Source organism: Hibiscus syriacus, unplaced genomic scaffold (genome assembly GCF_006381635.1).
Source record: "Hibiscus syriacus cultivar Baekdansim isolate YM2019G1 unplaced genomic scaffold, ASM638163v2 tig00117021_pilon, whole genome shotgun sequence".
In the NCBI taxonomy this organism is placed as follows: Eukaryota; Viridiplantae; Streptophyta; class Magnoliopsida; order Malvales; family Malvaceae; genus Hibiscus; species Hibiscus syriacus.
Genome location: NW_024063527.1, coordinates 1654974 through 1677549, shown reverse-complemented (window position 1 = coordinate 1677549; position 22576 = coordinate 1654974). Strand labels below are relative to the sequence as shown.

At 34.9% G+C, this 22576-nt stretch overlaps 2 protein-coding genes across 2 annotated transcripts; both read right to left on the bottom strand.

The window, feature by feature from the left end:
* Positions 1-398: 398 nt before the first annotated feature.
* On the bottom strand, positions 399-14542 carry LOC120195762 (pyrophosphate-energized membrane proton pump 3-like). The gene is made up of 7 exons (XM_039197686.1): positions 14100-14542; positions 2651-2706; positions 2386-2550; positions 1918-2073; positions 1446-1557; positions 849-1068; positions 399-587 (listed from the first exon to the last, which is right to left on the bottom strand). Exons 1-7 carry the CDS (start codon positions 14137-14139, stop codon positions 488-490), a joined length of 849 nt encoding a protein of 282 aa, XP_039053617.1. The 5' UTR covers positions 14140-14542; the 3' UTR covers positions 399-487.
* On the bottom strand, positions 14447-21870 carry LOC120195763 (pyrophosphate-energized membrane proton pump 3-like). Its single transcript, XM_039197687.1, has 2 exons — positions 21754-21870; positions 14447-14760 (listed from the first exon to the last, which is right to left on the bottom strand). The coding sequence occupies exons 1-2, from the start codon at positions 21794-21796 to the stop codon at positions 14456-14458; spliced, it is 348 nt and encodes a 115-aa protein (XP_039053618.1). The 5' UTR covers positions 21797-21870; the 3' UTR covers positions 14447-14455.
* Positions 21871-22576: the final 706 nt, after the last annotated feature.

Sequence of the window (22576 nt, the reverse complement as noted above, 5' to 3'; positions counted from 1 at the left end):
AGATATTTTACGATGGTAGTGAAACATGAGATTCAAATTTGATTAAAAATAAACTTATAATAAAGGGAAAATAAAAGAAATGAGGAAATCATCAGCATACTAGTACTAATAATAGAATAAAGAACAGTGACTTTGCATAAATGGGCTTAGGCTATTTTTCGAAGAGGAAAATGTGCAGCAGCATGAAAGAAAACAGAGCAATTCCAAAAAAGTTATCCGATCCGAATCCAATCTCTTTATATGATGGAATATTTTTTTTTTCTTTTCAAATATCTATATTATTTATGGTGGTGTTCTTTAGGTGCGAACGGACATTCTCAGAGGATCATTTTGTAAATTAAGCCAGACATACTGTAAAACCATATAAATGAATTGGTTGAAGATTGTAAACCAGAAGATCAAAGTGCAAACTTTACGTTTCTTTTTATTTCAGATAGAAAAAGATGTGATGAGACGGGCAGCCGTGGCCATTACAAATGAAATTCTTTCAGAGGAACACCGGCGCCATTACAAGTGTTATGGTAGCAAGCATTTTTATGAGCACATGAAGTGAAGGTCCAGCTGTGTCTTTGAATGGATCTCCCACACTGCAATCCCACATGTTCCAATTATTCTTCTTCTTTTCACTATGATTTTGCCTATCTCTATCATCTAAGAGCTATGTTACTCGGACTCGTACAAATATGTGCCTAGCATGAGTATGGTCAGAATTCCAATATATTTGGAGAGGTCATATCACCATACTTTCGGGCCATGGATATTTAAAGAAAAAGAATATGAGTCGTAGCAACATAGCTCTACGGAAAGGAACAAGAATATAAGAAAAAGGAAAGGAAAAGCAAACTTACGTATCTCCAGTAACTGCTGCTTTATGAGAATCACTGCCTTTGCCACCGAGAGCTCCGGTCTCGATAAACTTCTTTGCGTTATCCCAGGCACCACCAGCTGTGTTCAGAAAGAGAGCCATTAAAATACCAGAAACTGTTGCAAACATCAGCAGAGCAGCCACTACTTTTGCTCCCAGGAGAGGATGTCCAGTATAGTGTCCCAAAATTCGGAATACAAAACCTGCAAATTGTTACACATTGATTGTGCTTAGATTGCCTAAAAAATAAACTAAACTGAATAGAAAATCCAAGAAACCACTTTGACTATCTGATCTCCTAAATTCTCTTTTTCTTTTGGTAAAAATAATTTCCTACATTCTTGACATGGTTCTAGAGATTCCAGCAATATTTCAACACATCTAAAAAACGAAATAAGTAGCACAACGAATCAGAATGAAATGAAGGATATTGAAAAAAAAAGCAGAATTGAGGATTTTTTTTTTTTGAGAAGTGGGAATTTTATTGATAGAAGAAATTGAGAATTAATAAGATAAAAAAAAACCACCCCAGTATTGCAAAAACTTAACTAATAAAACCAGCAAAGAGCAATTAACGTACCAACTACAATTGGTGATACTATAGCCAAAGCACCCGGTTTTATCATCTCCCTCAAAGATGCAGATGCCACAATAGCAACACAACGACCATAATCTGGTTTCTCCTTGTAGTCCTGCAATAAGTTTGTAGAAAAATAAAGCATAAATGTTCACACAAGATAAATGAAAGAAATTATAGTGAAGAAACAACATGATTTAAAAAAAAAAATCAATTACTTTACAGTTGTCTACGTGATAGTAGAAAATTTTAAATCTCCTTCATATCTTTATACTTTTGGAAAGAGACTTCAAAAGTGAACTCCATGGAGCAAAAACTGCAGTTGCATCTTTTTCTCTTCTTGTCACTTCTCTCATAATTATTTTATCCGGATAAGAAATATTTTACAATTTTTAAGGGTTACTTTTGATTCAAATATAATAAAAGAGCTAGTTGTTAAAGTACACTAAAAAGGGAATTGAAATCTTAGACCCACCATGATACCAGGCCTCTCAATAAATTGTCTTCTGACTTCCTTAACAACCTCCTGAGAAGTTCGGCCAACTGCAGCACAGGCCCATGCACTAAATAAGAATACAAGCATGGAGCCCAACAATCCACCAATGAAAACCTCAGGAATGGCAATATCAACCTGAAAGTTTATTTACACTACAAATGTTAGAAAAGAAAAAAAACGAAACACTTCGCAGAGTCACTAACCTGAAAGTTTATTCAAACTCCATTCATTGCCACTTTTTTACATTATTTTCCATTTCTTAGAAACACCAATTCAAACACAATTATGTGCTTACAAGTAAAACCATGCATTTTTCTTTTTGTAATTTATTCAAACATTGCTTCTTTTTAATTTTATTTTTATTTTATTCATAAGTAAAAAATAAGTAGGAAATGAGTGGTAAACCATATACCGCCTTCATTAAAGCAGAAGTATAATAACACAGACCTGTTTAAAGGATTGACGTGCAAAATATGAAACCTCGTCCATATATGCACTAAACAGAATAAAAGAAGCAAGTGCTGCAGATCCAATGGCAAAACCCTTGGTGGTAGCTTTTGTGGTGTTCCCAACAGCATCAAGAACATCAGTAATCTCTCGCACACTCTCTGGCTGTACAAGGCATTAACAGCTAATTTAGACGATCCAAAAAGAAGAAACTGCAATATACAGATTGTTAACAGTAGAAACTAGAGAATCAACTATATAGTACCTGCTGACTCATCTCTACAATACCACCAGCATTATCAGCTATTGGACCAAACATATCTGAAGATACTATTTTTTTCTCCATTTTCTATTATTATTATTATTTTATATATTATTATTATTATTATTTTATTTAGTATTATTATTATTACAAACATGCCAAATCCGGCCCAATTACAACCCATATTGGCCCAGACCCAACAGACCCAATTTGGTCCAGGCCCAGTTACAAACATAAACCCTAAATTGATTAGGGTTTGTATCACAAGCTCCCAGCCGCCATTGCTCACCACCGTTGGATCTGTGTAACATCCGCAATACCGGGTTAGTGACCAAATTGTAAAGTTTCAGAATTTGGTGACTAAAGTAGAAGAATGAAATAATTCAATGATTATTTGAATATATATATTGAAGGTTATTTGGTAATTATTAAAGGAAATTAAGGGTATTATGGTCATTTGACCAGAAAGATTTTTTATAATTTTTTTTAAAGGGTAATAAGCACGGAGGAAGAAGAGTCCAGAGCATTCTTCAGTCTTCTTCCTCCTCTCAACCGTGAAGCTTGGTATAAGGTAAGTGGGTCTTTAGTTGGTTAATTCTTTCGTTTTAAAGCTTGTTTTGATTCTTGGGATATTAAGAAAGATTAAGGAAAGCTTTAAGTGGCTTAAACCTCAAAGATTAACAAGTTATGAGAAATTAAGAAAAATGAGTTTTTAAGTGAATTTTTGATATGGAAGGAGTTAATAGATTGTGAAGTTGAATTTGACTTGTCAATGATTAAATTAAGAGATATGAAGTGATAGAATGGGAATTAGAACACATTGAAAATTTGGTATGATTTTTGAATCTTATATGGAAGATAGAATTTTGAGTTTAAAGAAGTGATTATGGAGTAGAAATGAGTTTAAGTATGTGTATGAAAGTTAGGAATATTAAAGGGAATGAAGTATGATGTGTTGAGCTGAAAATGAAGGATTTTCGAGCTCAAAATATGATTTCTAGGCAAGGGGAATCGGTACCCATTCAAGGGGAACCGATACCCCTTCAAACGAACAAGAATTTCCAGTATGTCATGGGGGAACCGATTCCCCCTAAAGGAAAATTGGGAATATGGGTTTAATAAGTTAGTTGAAGTTGCTAGTATCCAATTACAAGGTGTAGGTATCTAATGATGGTCTCGAAATGTACATTTATGTAGATTCTACGCATAAAGCAATTCCGGAACGTTTAGCAAGTAAGATCGATCAAGGGAAAGATAAGAGATTGGAATTGGCTAGTGAAGCCAGGTGAGTGCATATTAGTTAGTTTATGGTGCTAAATGGAAACAAGACTTGCGACAAGTCTATTTCCTATGTTAGAATGCATGAATATATGATTATACGTATATGAATGACATGAATTGTATGTATGCATGAATATATGTGTTGACAGGCTTTTGAATGTAATGTTATGAGAAGTATGTGCTATATAATGTATATATATACATATGTGAAACTGAACTATGTGACTGCATGAGAAAGATATGAGCCATATGACATGATATAGGTGAACATGAGAAAGCAAAGTATGAGATATAAACTATGTGATCATAGTAAAATATAATTATATTATTATATGATAAGTGAAATAAGCTGGATAATATTGATCTATAGGATGAAGTGAAAATAGTACACCAACTAGGGGATTTGAACATAAATGATAAGATGAACGTATAAGATAAGCTAGATGGGAAAGATTCATAGGTTTAAATAAAACTATAACACATGGGTTGAATGATAGAAATTTGTGAAGTTATATGAGAAGATTATAAGAGCTATATGAAATTGAATTAAGTAACAGATTAGATTATATATAGAAATAATAGAAGTGAGATATGTTTATAAGTCTGCCCTAGATGAATACGAAATATAAGAGTGCTATATGATTTATATTAGGATAATCTTGAGGATATATATATATATATATGTTTAAGAGAAGGCATAAGATTAAGATATAAGCAATGTGACTATAAGTATATGTGCTTTAAGTGATATGACTTATAAGTATTTCTATTATAATGTTACATGATATGTTATGTATGTTAAAGGAATTATGTGATGGTATAAGAATTGATAGGAAATATATATGTGAAAACAAGTATATGTTACGAGACAAAACCTATGACTATAAGCTACGTGAAAATGTTCTAGGTGTTTCGATATATTATATGAAGTATATGATCTTATGTGAACAAGATATGATAAGTATGTTTACATGAATACAGTTGATTGGGTGAGAAATGATAGAAATTATATGAAAACATGACATATGTGACATGTGAATTATATGGAAATGATCTACGGGTAAGTGAACTACGTGACTATGTGATCATATGAAAAGAAGCTATGTGATATATGTGAAAGTGAATTACAAGTTTATGTGTATATTTGAAATGAAATAAATGATAACGCCCATGTTATGTGTCATGAGAGCTAGGGGTATAGTTGGCATGCCAAGAGTCGAGGGTTTACTCGGTTCTTTAGGACATATGTATATCCTTTGGAACCTGTGTGAAGTCTTGAAAGACACATACTTGATCCATAGTATATGTATATGATTCTTAAGGAATTCTACGTGGTCCTTATGGACATCATTATATGGCACTACGGTGCAATTCTATGGGCACTTCGGTGCAATTCTACGGGCACTTCGGTGCAATTCTACGGGGCACTTCGGTGCATTTATACGAGCTGTGGTGACAGCATAGTGCACAACCTCTATAGACTCACATATCGATAGTTCTCACATATGTACATGGGCTAATCCAGAGATATGAACAAATAGAAGTTAGTGGTATGATAAATGCTATAGAAATGATATGATGTTGTGTGTGTATAGTGTTTGATTGAAATAGTATGTGATTATATGATAAACTGTTAATGATGAATTATGTGTATGCATGTATTTACTGCCATTAATCTGATATGATTTTATACGATATGAAAAATGCATGAAGTTGCTGTAACATGATAGAGCAGAACATGCATGTATCAATATAGGTTTTAAAGTGCATTATAAGTTGTTATGCCTCACTAAGTCTTCGACTTAGCGTGTGATTGTTTCACACGTAGGTTTCGAGAAGAGTAAGGAGTGTTGCGGAGCAAGACAGGTCAGTTTTCCTTACCAAAAGATCAGATCAGAAATATTTGATAAAGTATGTTTTTGGTTATGTATAAAGTGTTGGCATGTAATAAGTCATTAAGTACGAGCACTCTGATAAAGTCTGTATTTTGTTTTAAATAAAGTTTTAAATTTCCCGGGATTTTTCTTAAGAGTCAAGGTTTGAAAAGTCAATGTGACACTTCGGACTCGTATCCGGGTTGGATACGGGTTGGGGGTGTTACATTTAATGGTATCAGAGCTATGGTTTAGCCGATTCTCGGCATAAACCGAAGTCCAAAGTGTCATAAAAGGTGTACATGCCAACATAGATTGAAAAATTTCTGATCTGATAGTGTAAGGAATACGTTGTCTTGCTAATAAAATAAGAATAGTTTAATACAGTAGAAATCCGATCGTGATAATTTCGAAGTAAGTGAAAGGTGATATTCCTGATAGTGATAGCTATTCACTTGCCCTGGCCAGGCAGGATGAAGAGCGGACACCTCAGGAAATGCCTAGTAAGATCAAAAGTTGATTTCAGAAAGCTGAAATCATATCTGAATAATGATAGAAAATTTTCATCGTTTGGAATCGGAAAAAAAAACGATGTAGAGTAGTTTTGCTATTATGTGAATAAGATAGAATATGGTGAACGTGTGTCACCATAAGAATGTTAAAAAGATCTAATGACGTGATGATTACGTATAGAAGAACTCAAGGATAAGTGCATCAGTGACAAGCGTATAAGATGTATATGTCAGAGCTTATGAGTTTGGAACGAAGTGATAATATTGCGCATAAACAAGAGTATGTTTATGATAAGGGTTTGCAGTTAAGATGGAAAGAGTTAGCATTGGCTAACTAGAGTATGTGATAAAAATGTACTGGAATTATAAGATTATAAGATATTTTCAGGATATAATAACCAGATCTGCAATGGATCTGGATACAGTTGCATATTTGGATCATAGTAATGTGGTATAGTAAAGGAAAAAGGAAGAATAATTGGTATATTTAAATAAAGCTGAGGATTGATAAGAAGAGTTTGAGAATATGTATATCGATGATCAGATTATAGGACACAGGAAGTCAGAATGTTGAGTATGAATAAAAGAAATTTCGGGATATATAAGAATAGAGGTGAAATTGATAAGTTGAGTAAGTGAATTTTTAAGATAATTTCGATTTGACAGGATGTATGTGTTTGGTTGATTAGGGTTTGTATCCTAGATTGAACATATATTATTGACTAGCTGTCAGAGTAAAAGGGATAGAATAATAAGATTGAAGGAAAATATAAAGTTGAGTTAATTGATTACGATGTGAATTTGAATATGGTTGTATATTCTGAGCAGATAGCTATGATGTAGAAACTGAGATAAGTATTTGCATGGAACCTTCGGGAAGAAAAATACAAGTATAAGAATGATAAAGAATGAAGTTATGTATAAGAAATGGGTTATTAAAGTAATGAGGATGCAATGAAGATTGGTACATAAAGATGAGTATAAGTAATAAGACAAGAGTATGTGAACATGAAAGGAAATATATGATTTATGTATAAGGAATAAGGAATAAAGAAATGAAAGGGATTGATTTAAAGGATCAGATACGATGACTATGGAAGTACCGAGGACAATTTTGATATAGAAATAAGACAAGTGTGCAAAGTGATGTGAAAATATTGTTTGACTCCTTAAAGTATAGATTTAATCACATTGAAGAAGATTTAAAGTTGTGTTTTGGTCAAATGATGACGAAATACAAGTTTGGTATGGTTATAAGGTAATTAAAGATTGATAAAGAATTTGATTGATTAAGGATTTTGAGTGATAATAACTGATGCTATTGGTTATATGATAAGCAACATAAGAGGAAAGTAAACGAAAAAGATAGTTGGAAACTTAAGGATTGAAAAGTAAGTTTCTCATGATGACAAGAAAGAATAAGTCATGGAAGCAATATAAGAACATTACAAGATATGTTCTTACTAAGATGTTCAGTGAAAATTCGAGGACGAATTTTCTTAAAAGGAGGGGAGATTTGTAACATCCGCAATACCGGGTTAGTGACCAAATTGTAAAGTTTCAGAATTTGGTGACTAAAGTAGAAGAATGAAATAATTCAATGATTATTTGAATATATATATTGAAGGTTATTTGGTAATTATTAAAGGAAATTAAGGGTATTATGGTCATTTGACCAGAAAGATTTTTTATAATTTTTTTTAAAGGGTAATAAGCACGGAGGAAGGAGAGTCCAGAGCATTCTTCAGTCTTCTTCCTCCTCTCAACCGTGAAGCTTGGTATAAGGTAAGTGGGTCTTTAGTTGGTTAATTCTTTCGTTTTAAAGCTTGTTTTGATTCTTGGGATATTAAGAAAGATTAAGGAAAGCTTTAAGTGGCTTAAACCTCAAAGATTAACAAGTTATGAGAAATTAAGAAAAATGAGTTTTTAAGTGAATTTTTGATATGGAAGGAGTTAATAGATTGTGAAGTTGAATTTGACTTGTCAAGGATTAAATTAAGAGATATGAAGTGATAGAATGGGAATTAGAACACATTGAAAATTTGGTATGATTTTTGAATCTTATATGGAAGATAGAATTTTGAGTTTAAAGAAGTGATTATGGAGTAGAAATGAGTTTAAGTATGTGTATGAAAGTTAGGAATATTAAAGGGAATGAAGTATGATGTGTTGAGCTGAAAATGAAGGATTTTCGAGCTCAAAATATGATTTCTGGGCAAGGGGAATCGGTACCCATTCAAGGGGAACCGATACCCCTTCAAACGAACAAGAATTTCCAGTATGTCATGGGGGAACCGATACCCCCATAGGGGGGAACCGATTCCCCCTAAAGGAAAATTGGGAATATGGGTTTAATAAGTTAGTTGAAGTTGCTAGTATCCAATTACAAGGTGTAGGTATCTAATGATGGTCTCGAAATGTACATTTATGTAGATTCTACGCATAAAGCAATTCCGGAACGTTTAGCAAGTAAGATCGATCAAGGGAAAGATAAGAGATTGGAATTGGCTAGTGAAGCCAGGTGAGTGCATATTAGTTAGTTTATGGTGCTAAATGGAAACAAGACTTGCGACAAGTCTATTTCCTATGTTAGAATGCATGAATATATGATTATACGTATATGAATGACATGAATTGTATGTATGCATGAATATATGTGTTGACAGGCTTTTGAATGTAATGTTATGAGAAGTATGTGCTATATAATGTATATATATATACATATGTGAAACTGAACTATGTGACTGCATGAGAAAGATATGAGCCATATGACATGATATAGGTGAACATGAGAAAGCAAAGTATGAGATATAAACTATGTGATCATAGTAAAATATAATTATATTATTATATGATAAGTGAAATAAGCTGGATAATATTGATCTATAGGATGAAGTGAAAATAGTACACCAACTAGGGGATTTGAACATAAATGATAAGATGAACGTATAAGATAAGCTAGATGGGAAAGATTCATAGGTTTAAATAAAACTATAACACATGGGTTGAATGATAGAAATTTGTGAAGTTATATGAGAAGATTATAAGAGCTATATGAAATTGAATTAAGTAACAGATTAGATTATATATAGAAATAATAGAAGTGAGATATGTTTATAAGTCTGCCCTAGATGAATACGAAATATAAGAGTGCTATATGATTTATATTAGGATAATCTTGAGGATATATATATATATATATATATGTTTAAGAGAAGGCATAAGATTAAGATATAAGCAATGTGACTATAAGTATATGTGCTTTAAGTGATATGACTTATAAGTATTTCTATTATAATGTTACATGATATGTTATGTATGTTAAAGGAAATATGTGATGGTATAAGAATTGATAGGAAATATATATGTGAAAACAAGTATATGTTACGAGACAAAACCTATGACTATAAGCTACGTGAAAATGTTCTAGGTGTTTCGATATATTATATGAAGTATATGATCTTATGTGAACAAGATATGATAAGTATGTTTACATGAATACAGTTGATTGGGTGAGAAATGATAGAAATTATATGAAAACATGACATATGTGACATGTGAATTATATGGAAATGATCTACGGGTAAGTGAACTACGTGACTATGTGATCATATGAAAAGAAGCTATGTGATACGTAATATGTGAAAGTGAATTACAAGTTTATGTGTATATTTGAAATGAAATAAATGATAACGCCCATGTTATGTGTCATGAGAGCTAGGGGTATAGTTGGCATGCCAAGAGTCGAGGGTTTACTCGGTTCTTTAGGACATATGTATATCCTTTGGAACCTGTGTGAAGTCTTGAAAGACACATACTTGATCCATAGTATATGTATATGATTCTTAAGGAATTCTACGTGGTCCTTATGGACATCATTATATGGCACTACGGTGCAATTCTACGGGCACTTCGGTGCAATTCTACGGGCACTTCGGTGCAATTCTACGGGGCACTTCGGTGCATTTATACGAGCTGTGGTGACAGCATAGTGCACAACCTCTATAGACTCACATATCGATAGTTCTCACATATGTACATGGGCTAATCCAGAGATATGAACAAATAGAAGTTAGTGGTATGATAAATGCTATAGAAATGATATGATGTTGTGTGTGTATAGTGTTTGATTGAAATAGTATGTGATTATATGATAAACTGTTAATGATGAATTATGTGTATGCATGTATTTACTGCCATTAATCTGATATGATTTTATACGATATGAAAAATGCATGAAGTTGCTGTAACATGATAGAGCAGAACATACATGTATCAATATAGGTTTTAAAGTGCATTATAAGTTGTTATGCCTCACTAAGTCTTCGACTTAGCGTGTGATTGTTTCACACGTAGGTTTCGAGAAGAGTAAGGAGTGTTGCGGAGCAAGACAGGTCAGTTTTCCTTACCAAAAGATCAGATCAGAAATATTTGATAAAGTATGTTTTTGGTTATGTATAAAGTGTTGGCATGTAATAAGTCATTAAGTACGATCACTCTGATAAAGTCTGTATTTTGTTTTAAATAAAGTTTTAAATTTCCCGGGATTTTTCTTAAGAGTCAAGGTTTGAAAAGTCAATGTGACACTTCGGACTCGTATCCGGGTTGGATACGGGTTGGGGGTGTTACATTTAATGGTATCAGAGCTATGGTTTAGCCGATTCTCGGCATAAACCGAAGTCCAAAGTGTCATAAAAGGTGTACATGCCAACATAGATTGAAAAATTTCTGATCTGATAGTGTAAGGAATACGTTGTCTTGCTAATAAAATAAGAATAGTTTAATACAGTAGAAATCCGATCGTGATAATTTCGAAGTAAGTGAAAGGTGATATTCCTGATAGTGATAGCTATTCACTTGCCCTGGCCAGGCAGGATGAAGAGCGGACACCTCAGGAAATGCCTAGTAAGATCAAAAGTTGATTTCAGAAAGCTGAAATCATATCTGAATAATGATAGAAAATTTTCATCGTTTGGAATCGGAAAAAAAAAACGATGTAGAGTAGTTTTGCTATTATGTGAATAAGATAGAATATGGTGAACGTGTGTCACCATAAGAATGTTAAAAAGATCTAATGACGTGATGATTACGTATAGAAGAACTCAAGGATAAGTGCATCAGTGACAAGCGTATAAGATGTATATGTCAGAGCTTATGAGTTTGGAACGAAGTGATAATATTGCGCATAAACAAGAGTATGTTTATGATAAGGGTTTGCAGTTAAGATGGAAAGAGTTAGCATTGGCTAACTAGAGTATGTGATAAAAATGTACTGGAATTATAAGATTATAAGATATTTTCAGGATATAATAACCAGATCTGCAATGGATCTGGATACAGTTGCATATTTGGATCATAGTAATGTGGTATAGTAAAGGAAAAAGGAAGAATAATTGGTATATTTAAATAAAGCTGAGGATTGATAAGAAGAGTTTGAGAATATGTATCAATATAGGTTTTAAAGTGCATTATAAGTTGTTATGCCTCACTAAGTCTTCGACTTAGCGTGTGATTGTTTCACACGTAGGTTTCGAGAAGAGTAAGGAGTGTTGCGGAGCAAGACAGGTCAGTTTTCCTTACCAAAAGATCAGATCAGAAATATTTGATAAAGTATGTTTTTGGTTATGTATAAAGTGTTGGCATGTAATAAGTCATTAAGTACGAGCACTCTGATAAAGTCTGTATTTTGTTTTAAATAAAGTTTTAAATTTCCCGGGATTTTTCTTAAGAGTCAAGGTTTGAAAAGTCAATGTGACACTTCGGACTCGTATCCGGGTTGGATACGGGTTGGGGGTGTTACAATCTGTCCTTGATCCAACGGTCCCCATATGCTCCATCAAGAAACCCTAGGGTTATCATAACCCTAGGGACCACGTGGCGCCGCCCCTGAAGCTAACCAAACCCACCGACTGTCTTCTGCCAGGTGCCTCGTCCAGACGCCGTCTCCACCGCCAAGTGGTCCAAACAACTGCTGCCGACGCTGTTGATGCCACGCCAAGCCTTCACCAAGCTTTCCAGAGAGCCAGCTGTCCCATCAACGTCAAGACACTACTGTGAGTCACCAGCATAGCTTTGGTGACTCACCAAGGCTTTCATCCTCTAGACCGGTCTGAAGCCATCACCGGTGGTGGCTATAAAAGCCATCGGATCCTGCAAAACAAAGAGGAGAGATGGAGAACAGAGGAAAAAAAAGAACAGAGATAGAAACGAAGAGAGGGCAAGCAAACCAACAACCACAAACACCAAAATAAGCAAGGAAAAGACGGAGAGATACTTACTGAGGAAGCTGCAACATCACCGGAGCCTTCACACGTCATCGGAAACCTTCGAAAACCGAAGGTATTTTCGTAGATTTGCTCCGATCGGGAGTGTTTTAAGGGAAACGGTCATCGGAACCATCAATAGGATGGTCCGATCTATATTTAGGTATAAAAAAAATTCCGACCACCGGATACGGTGGCCGGCGGCGGGGTTAACGCCGGCGAACGGCTGCCGGCCGGTGCCATTCTCTCTGTTTTAGAGAGAAGCGAGAGAGTTTTAAACTCTCTCAGAGAAGAGAGAGAGAGTGAAAGTGAGAAATGAGAGCTGGCCCTTCGGGCCAGCCGATTAGGGGTTTAAATAGCCCTCCCCAAACGACGCCGTTTTGGGGAGGGGTCTGTCTGTAATTAACTAAAAGTTAAACCATTTCCACAGCCATCCTAATTTGCAATCCTTACATTTTAGTCACTAAATCAATTTATAATCCTTTTATTTCGGTTCTTTAATTTTAATTTTATTTATTTTAGTCCTTTATATTAAAATAATATATTTAGGATAAATATCATATTTAGTCCTTTAATTTTAATAATTGATATTTTAAACCCTGAACAGCATATTTCAATTTATTTTAATTTGATATATGAATTTTATATAATTTTATTTTAGTCACCAAATTAATAAATAAGGAGAATAGCATGTTTAATCCCTGTAATTTTAAATAATTAATCACGAATTAGGTTTATTAGATTATAATTTAGTCACTAATTTTAAATATTTTCATTTATTATAAAGTTTTACTGCTTTTAAATATATAGTTCTAATTTTATTTTTATTATTGTTTATTTATGTTTTAATTTTACTTGTTTATATATTTAAATATTATTTTTATATAGTCATATAAATAATATATATATATAATAAATAATAATTTATTTTAAATCTTAATTTGATCTTACATAAATTATTTTTTTATCATATTTTAATATTTATTTTTTTCAATATTAAAGAAAAGGGCAGTCTTAATACAACTGGATGTCCTATTATGGTATTTTAAAATTAAATATTATAAAAAATTATAATTTAATTTTATTTAAATTATTATATTGTTAATATTTAATATCGAAGAAAAGAACTGTCTTAAGGCACCTAGAAGTCATTTTCTGATATTTCTAAATAAATAAATATTTTACTTATAAATATATATAAATTAATAGATTTTCTTAAAAATTATAGTAATAAATTTGAAATAACAGGATTATAAATTAAATATTTGAATTCTTAAATTCTATTACTAGAGGCAATTTATAATTAAAAAGTACCAATTTTTAGTTATAAACGCAGATCAGTTCATCTTTTAACTGATGTTTTCTTAAAACTCTTTTAAAAGATAATTTTTAGGTATTTGACCTACCTAACCCAAAAGGCCGATGACGACTCCCAAATTATTTAAAAAAAACCATTTATTAACATCACTTTTCCCACCAAGTAAAAAATTCGTGCCCGGAAAAAAACCGGTTACGACAATATCCATGGTTAGAATATAGGCCGCGGTGCTGAGCATTCCCATTGTTGCTACAGCAGTTCCAAACAACCCACCAGTTGGGCTTTCTGTTTCATCCACAAGCCCTGAGGTGCGACCCAGCCAAAAAGCAGAAATAATAGATATACTTATCACAAGAACAGAAAGTGCTGTCGATTCCAGGCCCAAACTGACTCCAGCAATAATGTTAGTCCCATGTCCCGTAGAGCTAGAAAGAGCTAATGTGCGTACAGGCTCATGCTTGTAGTCGGTGTAATATTTGGTTATCCAGACGAAAATATATGCTGTAATAATACCAACTAACCCACACAAGGAAAAGTTGAACCATGCAGAAGGTGCTTGCTCAGTATAAAGCAACCACCGAGTTGACTGCAACAATTTCAGAAAAGAAACAAGTCCTGAATGAGCTGTCAACCAGTAAAGAGAAATATAAATGGCAATATTTCAGAAGATATATTACTCCAGCAAACGTTAGAACAGCCAAAACTATTGTAACAGAGTATCCTCTCTGAAGGATTGTCATTGGATCCTCTAATGGAACTTTCACACTGGAATCACGTGTACCCCTAATTGAAAATATTCCAATCGATGATACAACCAGGTCAAATGAGTGCACAACAAGAGGAAACAGGATGAAGCCAGATGGGTCTGCAAGAATATCGAAGATGAGTCAACACCAAAAGTACACTCTCGACATAATGAATATGCTAATGTCAAAGGAAAATAAAATGAAACAACCACCAAACTAGCAACTGAACAGGAAATATTTTTCAAGCTCTCTTATTTACGTTTTTCCAGGTCTGAACCTTTAATATAACTACAGCCAATGGAAACACTCTCATAACCAACAAGCTTAGTTCACCATACTGGATGCACACTTCTGCATACATGTTTGTCAACAAGGTGGATCTGAAAACTACAGATGTAAAAATTAGTAATCAAGACTAGAGATTCCTGATTACTTCCAGTTAGAGATATATTCTATTTTTTCTCTCTCCAGCATTAGGTAACAGTCAAATAACACTACTTGAAAACTGTTACAACCCTCTTTAAAACCTTGATTAATTACACTTAACAGAATGAAACATCAGGACACAAGAAGTTTCTCTTTATCTCAACAAACTGCAGATTTTTGTGTCTTTTACTGGTCAGGAATACTTTAACTTTCATTTTTTTTGATAAAATAAAGCCTCATTAAAACCCCCCTTCTTATCCTACATGTTACAAACATAACATGAAGGACATTGGAAGGAGGAAAAGAGTGCCTCTAACTTTTATTAATTAGAACAATAATACACCTCCACACCTCAACAGCTAACAACTTCTTACAAAACAGAAAACCATAAATCTGAAAACAAAACACACCCTGAAACTCCTAAATAGGAACTACCAAGGCATAACACCTTAACCATTACACAAAACGTAAGTTCAGCCTATACCAGCTTTAGCTAATTCATCCGCTTCCCAATTTGCTGCTCTCGAGATGAGCCTTGTGATGATACCCTTCCTCTCCACAGTAGAAGCTATATCCCTTACCAAGGAATGAAAAATAGTAGAACTAAGGTTCGGATTATTAATCCATTTCAGAGCATTAGAAGAATCCGATTCCAAAATAATCCTCTGATTTGAAAAGAAATCAGCTTCAACTTCCTCAATAAAAATCAACCCTCTCTTGATCGCCAAAAGCTCTGCAAGTAAGGGAGGACCTCCCCCTACCTTCTCTGAAAAAGACCCAAGCACCATCCTGCTGCCATCTCTAGTCAAGCCACCTATTCCACTCTTATCCCAACCTTTGACCATTGCACCATCAACATTAACTTTTAAGAACCCTATCGGAGGAGGACTCCACCTAGAAGAAGGAATATACATCTTATTCAGATTGACATGTTGATCAACTAGTTTTAAATCCCCCATCAAGGAATCAAAATGAAAATGAACATCCTTAACTGATGTTTCAAACCAAGAAACAGTTCTGAAACGTGAAATGAAGAACAACAGCGCTGAATCAACCTTCCCATTCTGGAAAATCACCTCATTCCTACATTTCCAAACAGACCACAACACTGCTCTTGAAATAAACTTCCATATATTGGATCACGGCACTAAGTCATCCCAGGCAATTAGGAAGTCCATCACCGAACCAGGAACCACAAAGAAAACATTCCAAAACTTTAAAAACTTAGCCCACAAAACCCATACCACTTCACAGTGAAGAAAAAAATGAGTGACCGACTCATTGTACTTCATGCACAAAGGGCAGACAGAGTCTTCAACCCCAGAAACTCCTCTCTTCAGCAATTCCTCTTTCACCGCAACTCTATGATGAGCAAGTTGCCAAACAAAGGATTCCACACGTGGTGGAGCTACTCCTTTCCAAACATATCGTTCCAAATTACTTTCTAATTGATCAATACCCTCTCTATCAAAATAGGTCTTCATGCATGATTTTGCTGTAAAACAACCCTCTCCATTTCCCAACCAAATCCAACAATCTTCCTCTACTAGAGACAAAGAAGAGCTATTCAACAGAGAGATAATTTGCAGCCACTGCTCAACCTCCCAATCCACCAAATTCCTTCTTATTTGAATATCCCAAACCCAACCCGAATCATTGTGCAATCTGAATTCTGCTACCTTACCCTCTTTGTTATTCGAAAGAGCAAATAACCTTGGAAACCTATCTTTTAGAGGAGTCGAACCCAACCAAACATCATACCAAAACTGAACAGTTTCTCCATTTCCAGCCCTAACACACAAATTTCTCCTAAAACAGTCTCCAAATGCATCACTTGAAAAGAAGTTCTTAACAACTCCTCTCCAAATCCAAGAACTACGAGTTGTCCAAGTATTCCGGATCATCAAAGAATTAGGATCCATATTGTAAACACAACACAACTGATTTCCATCAAGAATTTTTCTCTGCAGCAAATTTCCACACCCATTTCCCCATAAGAGCCATGTTTAATAGCAGCAGATTCGGAATCCCTAAACCCCCCAAATTCTTTGGCTTACACACCAAATCCCACTTGATCCAATAAATGTTCTTTTTATCTGATGATCCCCCCATAGAAACGATGCCATGATAGAGTTTAGTTTGTTGAGAACACTAATAGGGATCCGAAAAATAGAAAGATAGTGGATTGGAATAGAGCACAACACTGATTTGACCAAGACAGCCCTTCCAGCCAGAGATAAAGACTTGGCCTTCCAACCAGCCAAATTATTATAAAATTTTTGTACAACCGGTTCCCACAGGGAAAAAGAATTCCTCTTGACCCCCAATGGAAGACCTAAGTACTCCGAAGGAAAAACTCCCCTTATGCACCCTATTTCATTTGCCCATGAAACTAGTTCCTCCTCCCCCACATTAATTCCAAAAATTCTGCTCTTAGACAGATTCAACTTCAAACCCACCATCAGTTCATAAATTAAAAGTACCCTTCTAATATTCACCAAATCATGAATAGAAGCCTTACTAAAAATTATTAAATCATCCGCAAATTGCAAATGAGATAACATGAAAGAACGTTCATTAGAGCCTAATTCAAAACCCGAAAACAGCCCCTTATTCACTGCTTTTACCAACATTAAATGTAGCAATTCCCCTCTCAAATTGAACAACAAAGGGGATAACGAGCAGCCCTGCCTTAGCCCTCTAGTAATGTGAATTTTCTCCGTAGGTGTGCCATTTACCAAAACTGAAATGGAAGCTGTTGAAACACACTTGTACATCAAAGAACTCCATCTAGCTCCAAACCCCATTTTACTCATTATTTTCAGCAAGATTCTCCAATCAGCCGTATCGAAAGCTCTTTTGAAATCCACCTTAAAAACAACTCCCTTCAATCCTTTTTTCCTCCAACAATCAATGCCTTCATTTGTTATAAACGAGCAATCTAAAATGTGCCTCCCCGGTATAAAAGTGAACTGTGAAGGACTAATAACTTCATTAATGCATAAGCTTAGCCTTCTAGCCAGAACTTTTGAGAGAATTTTGTAGAAACCCCCAACTAGACTAATAGGCCTAAAGTCTTCAAGCCCCTCCGGATTGTCCCTCTTGGGAATAAGAGAGAGGAAAGAATGATTGGTTTCCATGTCCCATTCCTTTCCCTCATAAAAATCTTTAAAAAACAGTAGCAAAATTTCATTCAGACTTGACCAAAACTTCTTTAAAAAACCTAAATTCAGTCCATCCGGGCCAGGTGCTTTATTACAATCCGAATTAGCGATTACACCCCAAATTTCCTCTTCAGAAAAAGGCTTCTCGAGTGCCATACTCTGCTGATTCGATAGCTGTAAAAAATCCAAGTCCATCTCCTCAACTTCCAATGTATTTTCCGGATTAAACAACCCCTTGAAAAAGTGCACCACCGAAGCTTTAATTAATTTTGGATCTGAGATGTCTTCATTATCTACTTTGATGGATTTGATACCATTTCTCCTTCCTCTACCTCTTGCACACTGGTGGAAAAATCTAGTGTTCTTATCCCCATTCAAACTCCACTTCAATCTTGACTTTTGAAGCCAAATCAATTCATCTTTTTTATACAAGTCCCACAACTCTTTCTTTGCTTCCACTAGGTTCTTAATAGACACCATGGAGAGACCTTGTTGCAGATTAAGTTCCATCTCCTTAATTTCTTTCTCCAACCTATTTATTCTCCCGGGGATCTCAAGATAACCCTTCCCAGACCAATTCTTCACTGCATCCTGCACTCCTTTTAGTACACTGGAGATTGGTTGTCTATTCTCCACATTACAAAGCTTGACCAGTTCTCCCTCTATCATCCTACAAAATCCATCTTCTTCCAAGATATAATTAAATAATTTAAACGGTTTAGGGCCCTAATTCCAGCCCCTATTTTCCAGCAAGATACTGTTATGATCTGAAACAGACCTTTCAAGGAGTCTTTGAGTTATCATAGGGTACAATGATAAAAATCTTTGATCCACTAGGAATCGACCATGCCTCTCATAAGTTGGGATATCCCTATTGTTACACCATGTAAATCGACCTCCAACCAAAGGCAAATCCAGTAAATTAGCTTTGCTCATAAAATCTTTGAAAGCAAACATTGTAACTAAGTTCACTACACCTCCCATCTTTTCATCCTATGACATTACAACATTGAAGTCTCCTCCGAGACACACTAAACAGTCTATATTCTCTAAGAATGATAACAGATCCCCGAAAAATGCCTCCTTTTCTGAATCGACACTCGGACCGTACACATTTATGAACCAACAGGATCCTTGTAACCCATCAATAATACCCTTAACTACTACAAACCTCCTATGAATGATTTCCTCTATAATCTTACACTCTTTTTCATTCCATAAAGTAATCAGACCTCCAGCAGAACCTACAGCTGCTGAAACTGCCAAAGCTGTCAACAAATTTCCACCCATTTTCCTCACTACCAATGGAGTCAACACTTCCATTTTTGATTCTTGAATGAATAAAATTACAAGCTTTCTTTCCTTAACAACCCTCCTTACAGCTCTAGCCTTAATCCTCCTACCCAAACCTCTAACATTCCAAGACAGTAAATTCCAACTAGTCATCTACATCCAGTCATAACCTTGAAATCCATCACCCCTTAATTCCCCCCATGCGCTCCTCTCCCCTTAACCAATGAATTTGCTTTGTTCATAAAAGCTTTTTTTCCCCCTCTAAATGAAATCCCTAACAATTTACTTACATTCCAGCTCTCCAATGCCTCTGCCCCATCCCCCTCCTCATTTCTATATTCATATTCCGAACTTGTACCTAAACAGCTCCTAGTTCCCCTCAACTTAGATCTTGAATAAACATGTTTATATTTTCCCCTTCCCATTTTACTCCCAGGTACAATCCCCGAATTTCTATGAGAAGACAAGGAAACAGACCCCACCTGCACTGGAGTTTGATAATATATAACATTATTTTATGCTGTTTCAAAACAACATCCCTTGCTTAATCTTTCCTCCTCTTGATCCAGCCCACTCCTCAAATGTAAATCCGGGCCCCTAATAAGCCCATTTCCGCAGTCAACTTTTTCATGCTCTATGGGAACACCTCCCAGACTTTTCCCATTTTCTCTCCCTTCATTAACTTCTTCTGACTTTTCATGCTGTATGGAGACATCCTCTACTTCTGTCATATTTTTGCACAAAACAAAAGTATCTTCCATACCTATGTTTAAATTCAAACCTCCCTCGGTAGTTGTGTTTTTGCCTTGTTGAGAACTTTTAATCTAACACTCAATCTTATTCTGGGGTTGTGACAACTCTAGTACTCCCACCTGCTCTTCATGCCTATTCTGTACATCTTCCTTGCTCCACTCTGAAGAGATTTCCTCCCATGGTTCCTCTGCAACTTCTTCTACCTCCATATCTGTTAATTCTGGGAAAAAATCCTCAGCACCATCAACTTTAATTTTGATCATGAATTTTCTCTCATACGTAGTGATGATGATCTGTTCTGGAATGTCATATGGACTCTCAACCCTTAGTAACAACTGCGCCACTCTGCAATCCACTCTATGTGCAGTTTGATCTTGGATTTTTACTACCTTGCCCCATCTGGATGCTAAGCTAGAAAAGAATAGGACCGACCAACAATTTAATGGGACACCAATCATTGAAATCGCACAATAAACTAATGGAATGCCCCCCTCCTCTACCACTGGTTCTAATATTTCAAACCAGAACATCAGGGCTTCCCATTTTTCTTCCATTGCAATCATTCTCTCTTCAACCGACTGAAACACTACCAGACACGCATTCTTCGCATATCCCCACCTCATCACCTTAACTTTGAAGCCCTCATTTCGTAAGGCTTTTTGCACAAATTCTACTTCAAAAATATCTTTGCAAATGCTAGTAAGTGAAGATTTCAACCATAATCTCTTTTCTATCGGGATAAAGACTTCCAAAGATTTCTTCTATTCCTTAGTATTCCTTTGACTGCTTATTTGATGATCCTCTGGAACTTTTTTCACCCCAACCACCGTGTCTCTATAAGTCATTCCATCAAGGAACTCGCTCATTCGTTCCATTTTCTCTTTCCCTTGTGCTGGAGAAGTCAATCTTCTGCCCTTCAACTCTCCTATTTCGACCTTTTTGAAGCCCTCCTCACTAGCCCCTTCACGACTCTTCGTCTCAGATAACTTGTCATATTTGGCTACTGATACAAAAATTATCTTCTCGGCAATCCTGACATTATTCATCTTCTCCACCGCATTGTACATATCCATCTTGCTTGCAAAATGGACAAAAGCAAACGTACAATCCTTGTATTTCGGTCTGTTATTAATAAAAGGAATAAACACCCTAATAACTTTTCCATGATAACTAAAATGTTCCCCTAAAGTTCTTTTGCTCACTCTCCTACTAAGATTATCAACGAACGCAGACCAAGAACCCTCTCCAAGAACCTCTCCATCTTTGCCATCAGAATATCTGCTCTCTCGTGCTCTCGCTCTCGCCATTTTGTTACCACTCCTTTAAATTTCATCTTGGTTCATGGTAAATTTATTAAAAATATAAATAAATGCAACTTTTGCAGTTGTCAATTGTCATTGTTAAAACACAAGGCATTCACTAGATGCAACAGTATAAATATGTTAAAACTCCATAAAAATGAGAACTTGAACCCGCCTTCAATTTTACACCGTTGAGCCATTGTTCCACCAAGTATCATGGCACTAATTATCTCAGCTGCAATGCTTTCAAAAAGATCTGCACCTCATGCAGCATAATCACCAACATTGTCCCTAACCTTCAGTACAAAAAAATTTAAGTAACAAACATAACTACCAAGACAAATAAGTGAAAACATATTAAAAAATAAAGATAAAGCAGAATCATTATTGATGTAAATTTGGTCACACTTCTCCCAATATTGATTTGCAGTACATATGTTCAGCCACCTTCATTCAACCAATAAAATTTTCTAAAGTAACAAAACTTTTAAATAAATTACTTCAGTTTTCCCTAAAACTAGAAGGTTCAATTCTTTATGGTAAAGTAAGAGTTCAAAACAAAATTAAAATATAAATTTGAATCTGAGAAAGGCTTTAACAAATTATGTGCAAAGCCAAGTACAAACTTATCCCCATATAACTTGCACGGAGTTATGCTATCATTATTAAACATTTAACAGAATCACAATTGCTTTAAAAATACAGTTTAAAATTTTTCTTTCAATAAACACCTATATGGTCAACTCCTACAACCATAAACCTTCAGTGTTCAGTCCACTTCACAAATTACCAGATTCCTTGTATAAAACAGGAAACTACATGACATATGCACAAGCTTTACATACTTTTTCAACTCAACTAAACAAATAATATAAGAATAAAGCCATGTTACTTCTGACTCTAAAATGACTAAATATATATCTTCTTTTTTTTTATAAGAATTGGAGGTCTCATTAAAAGAATCAATTCAATATAGTTGTTGCACTAACTATATATCT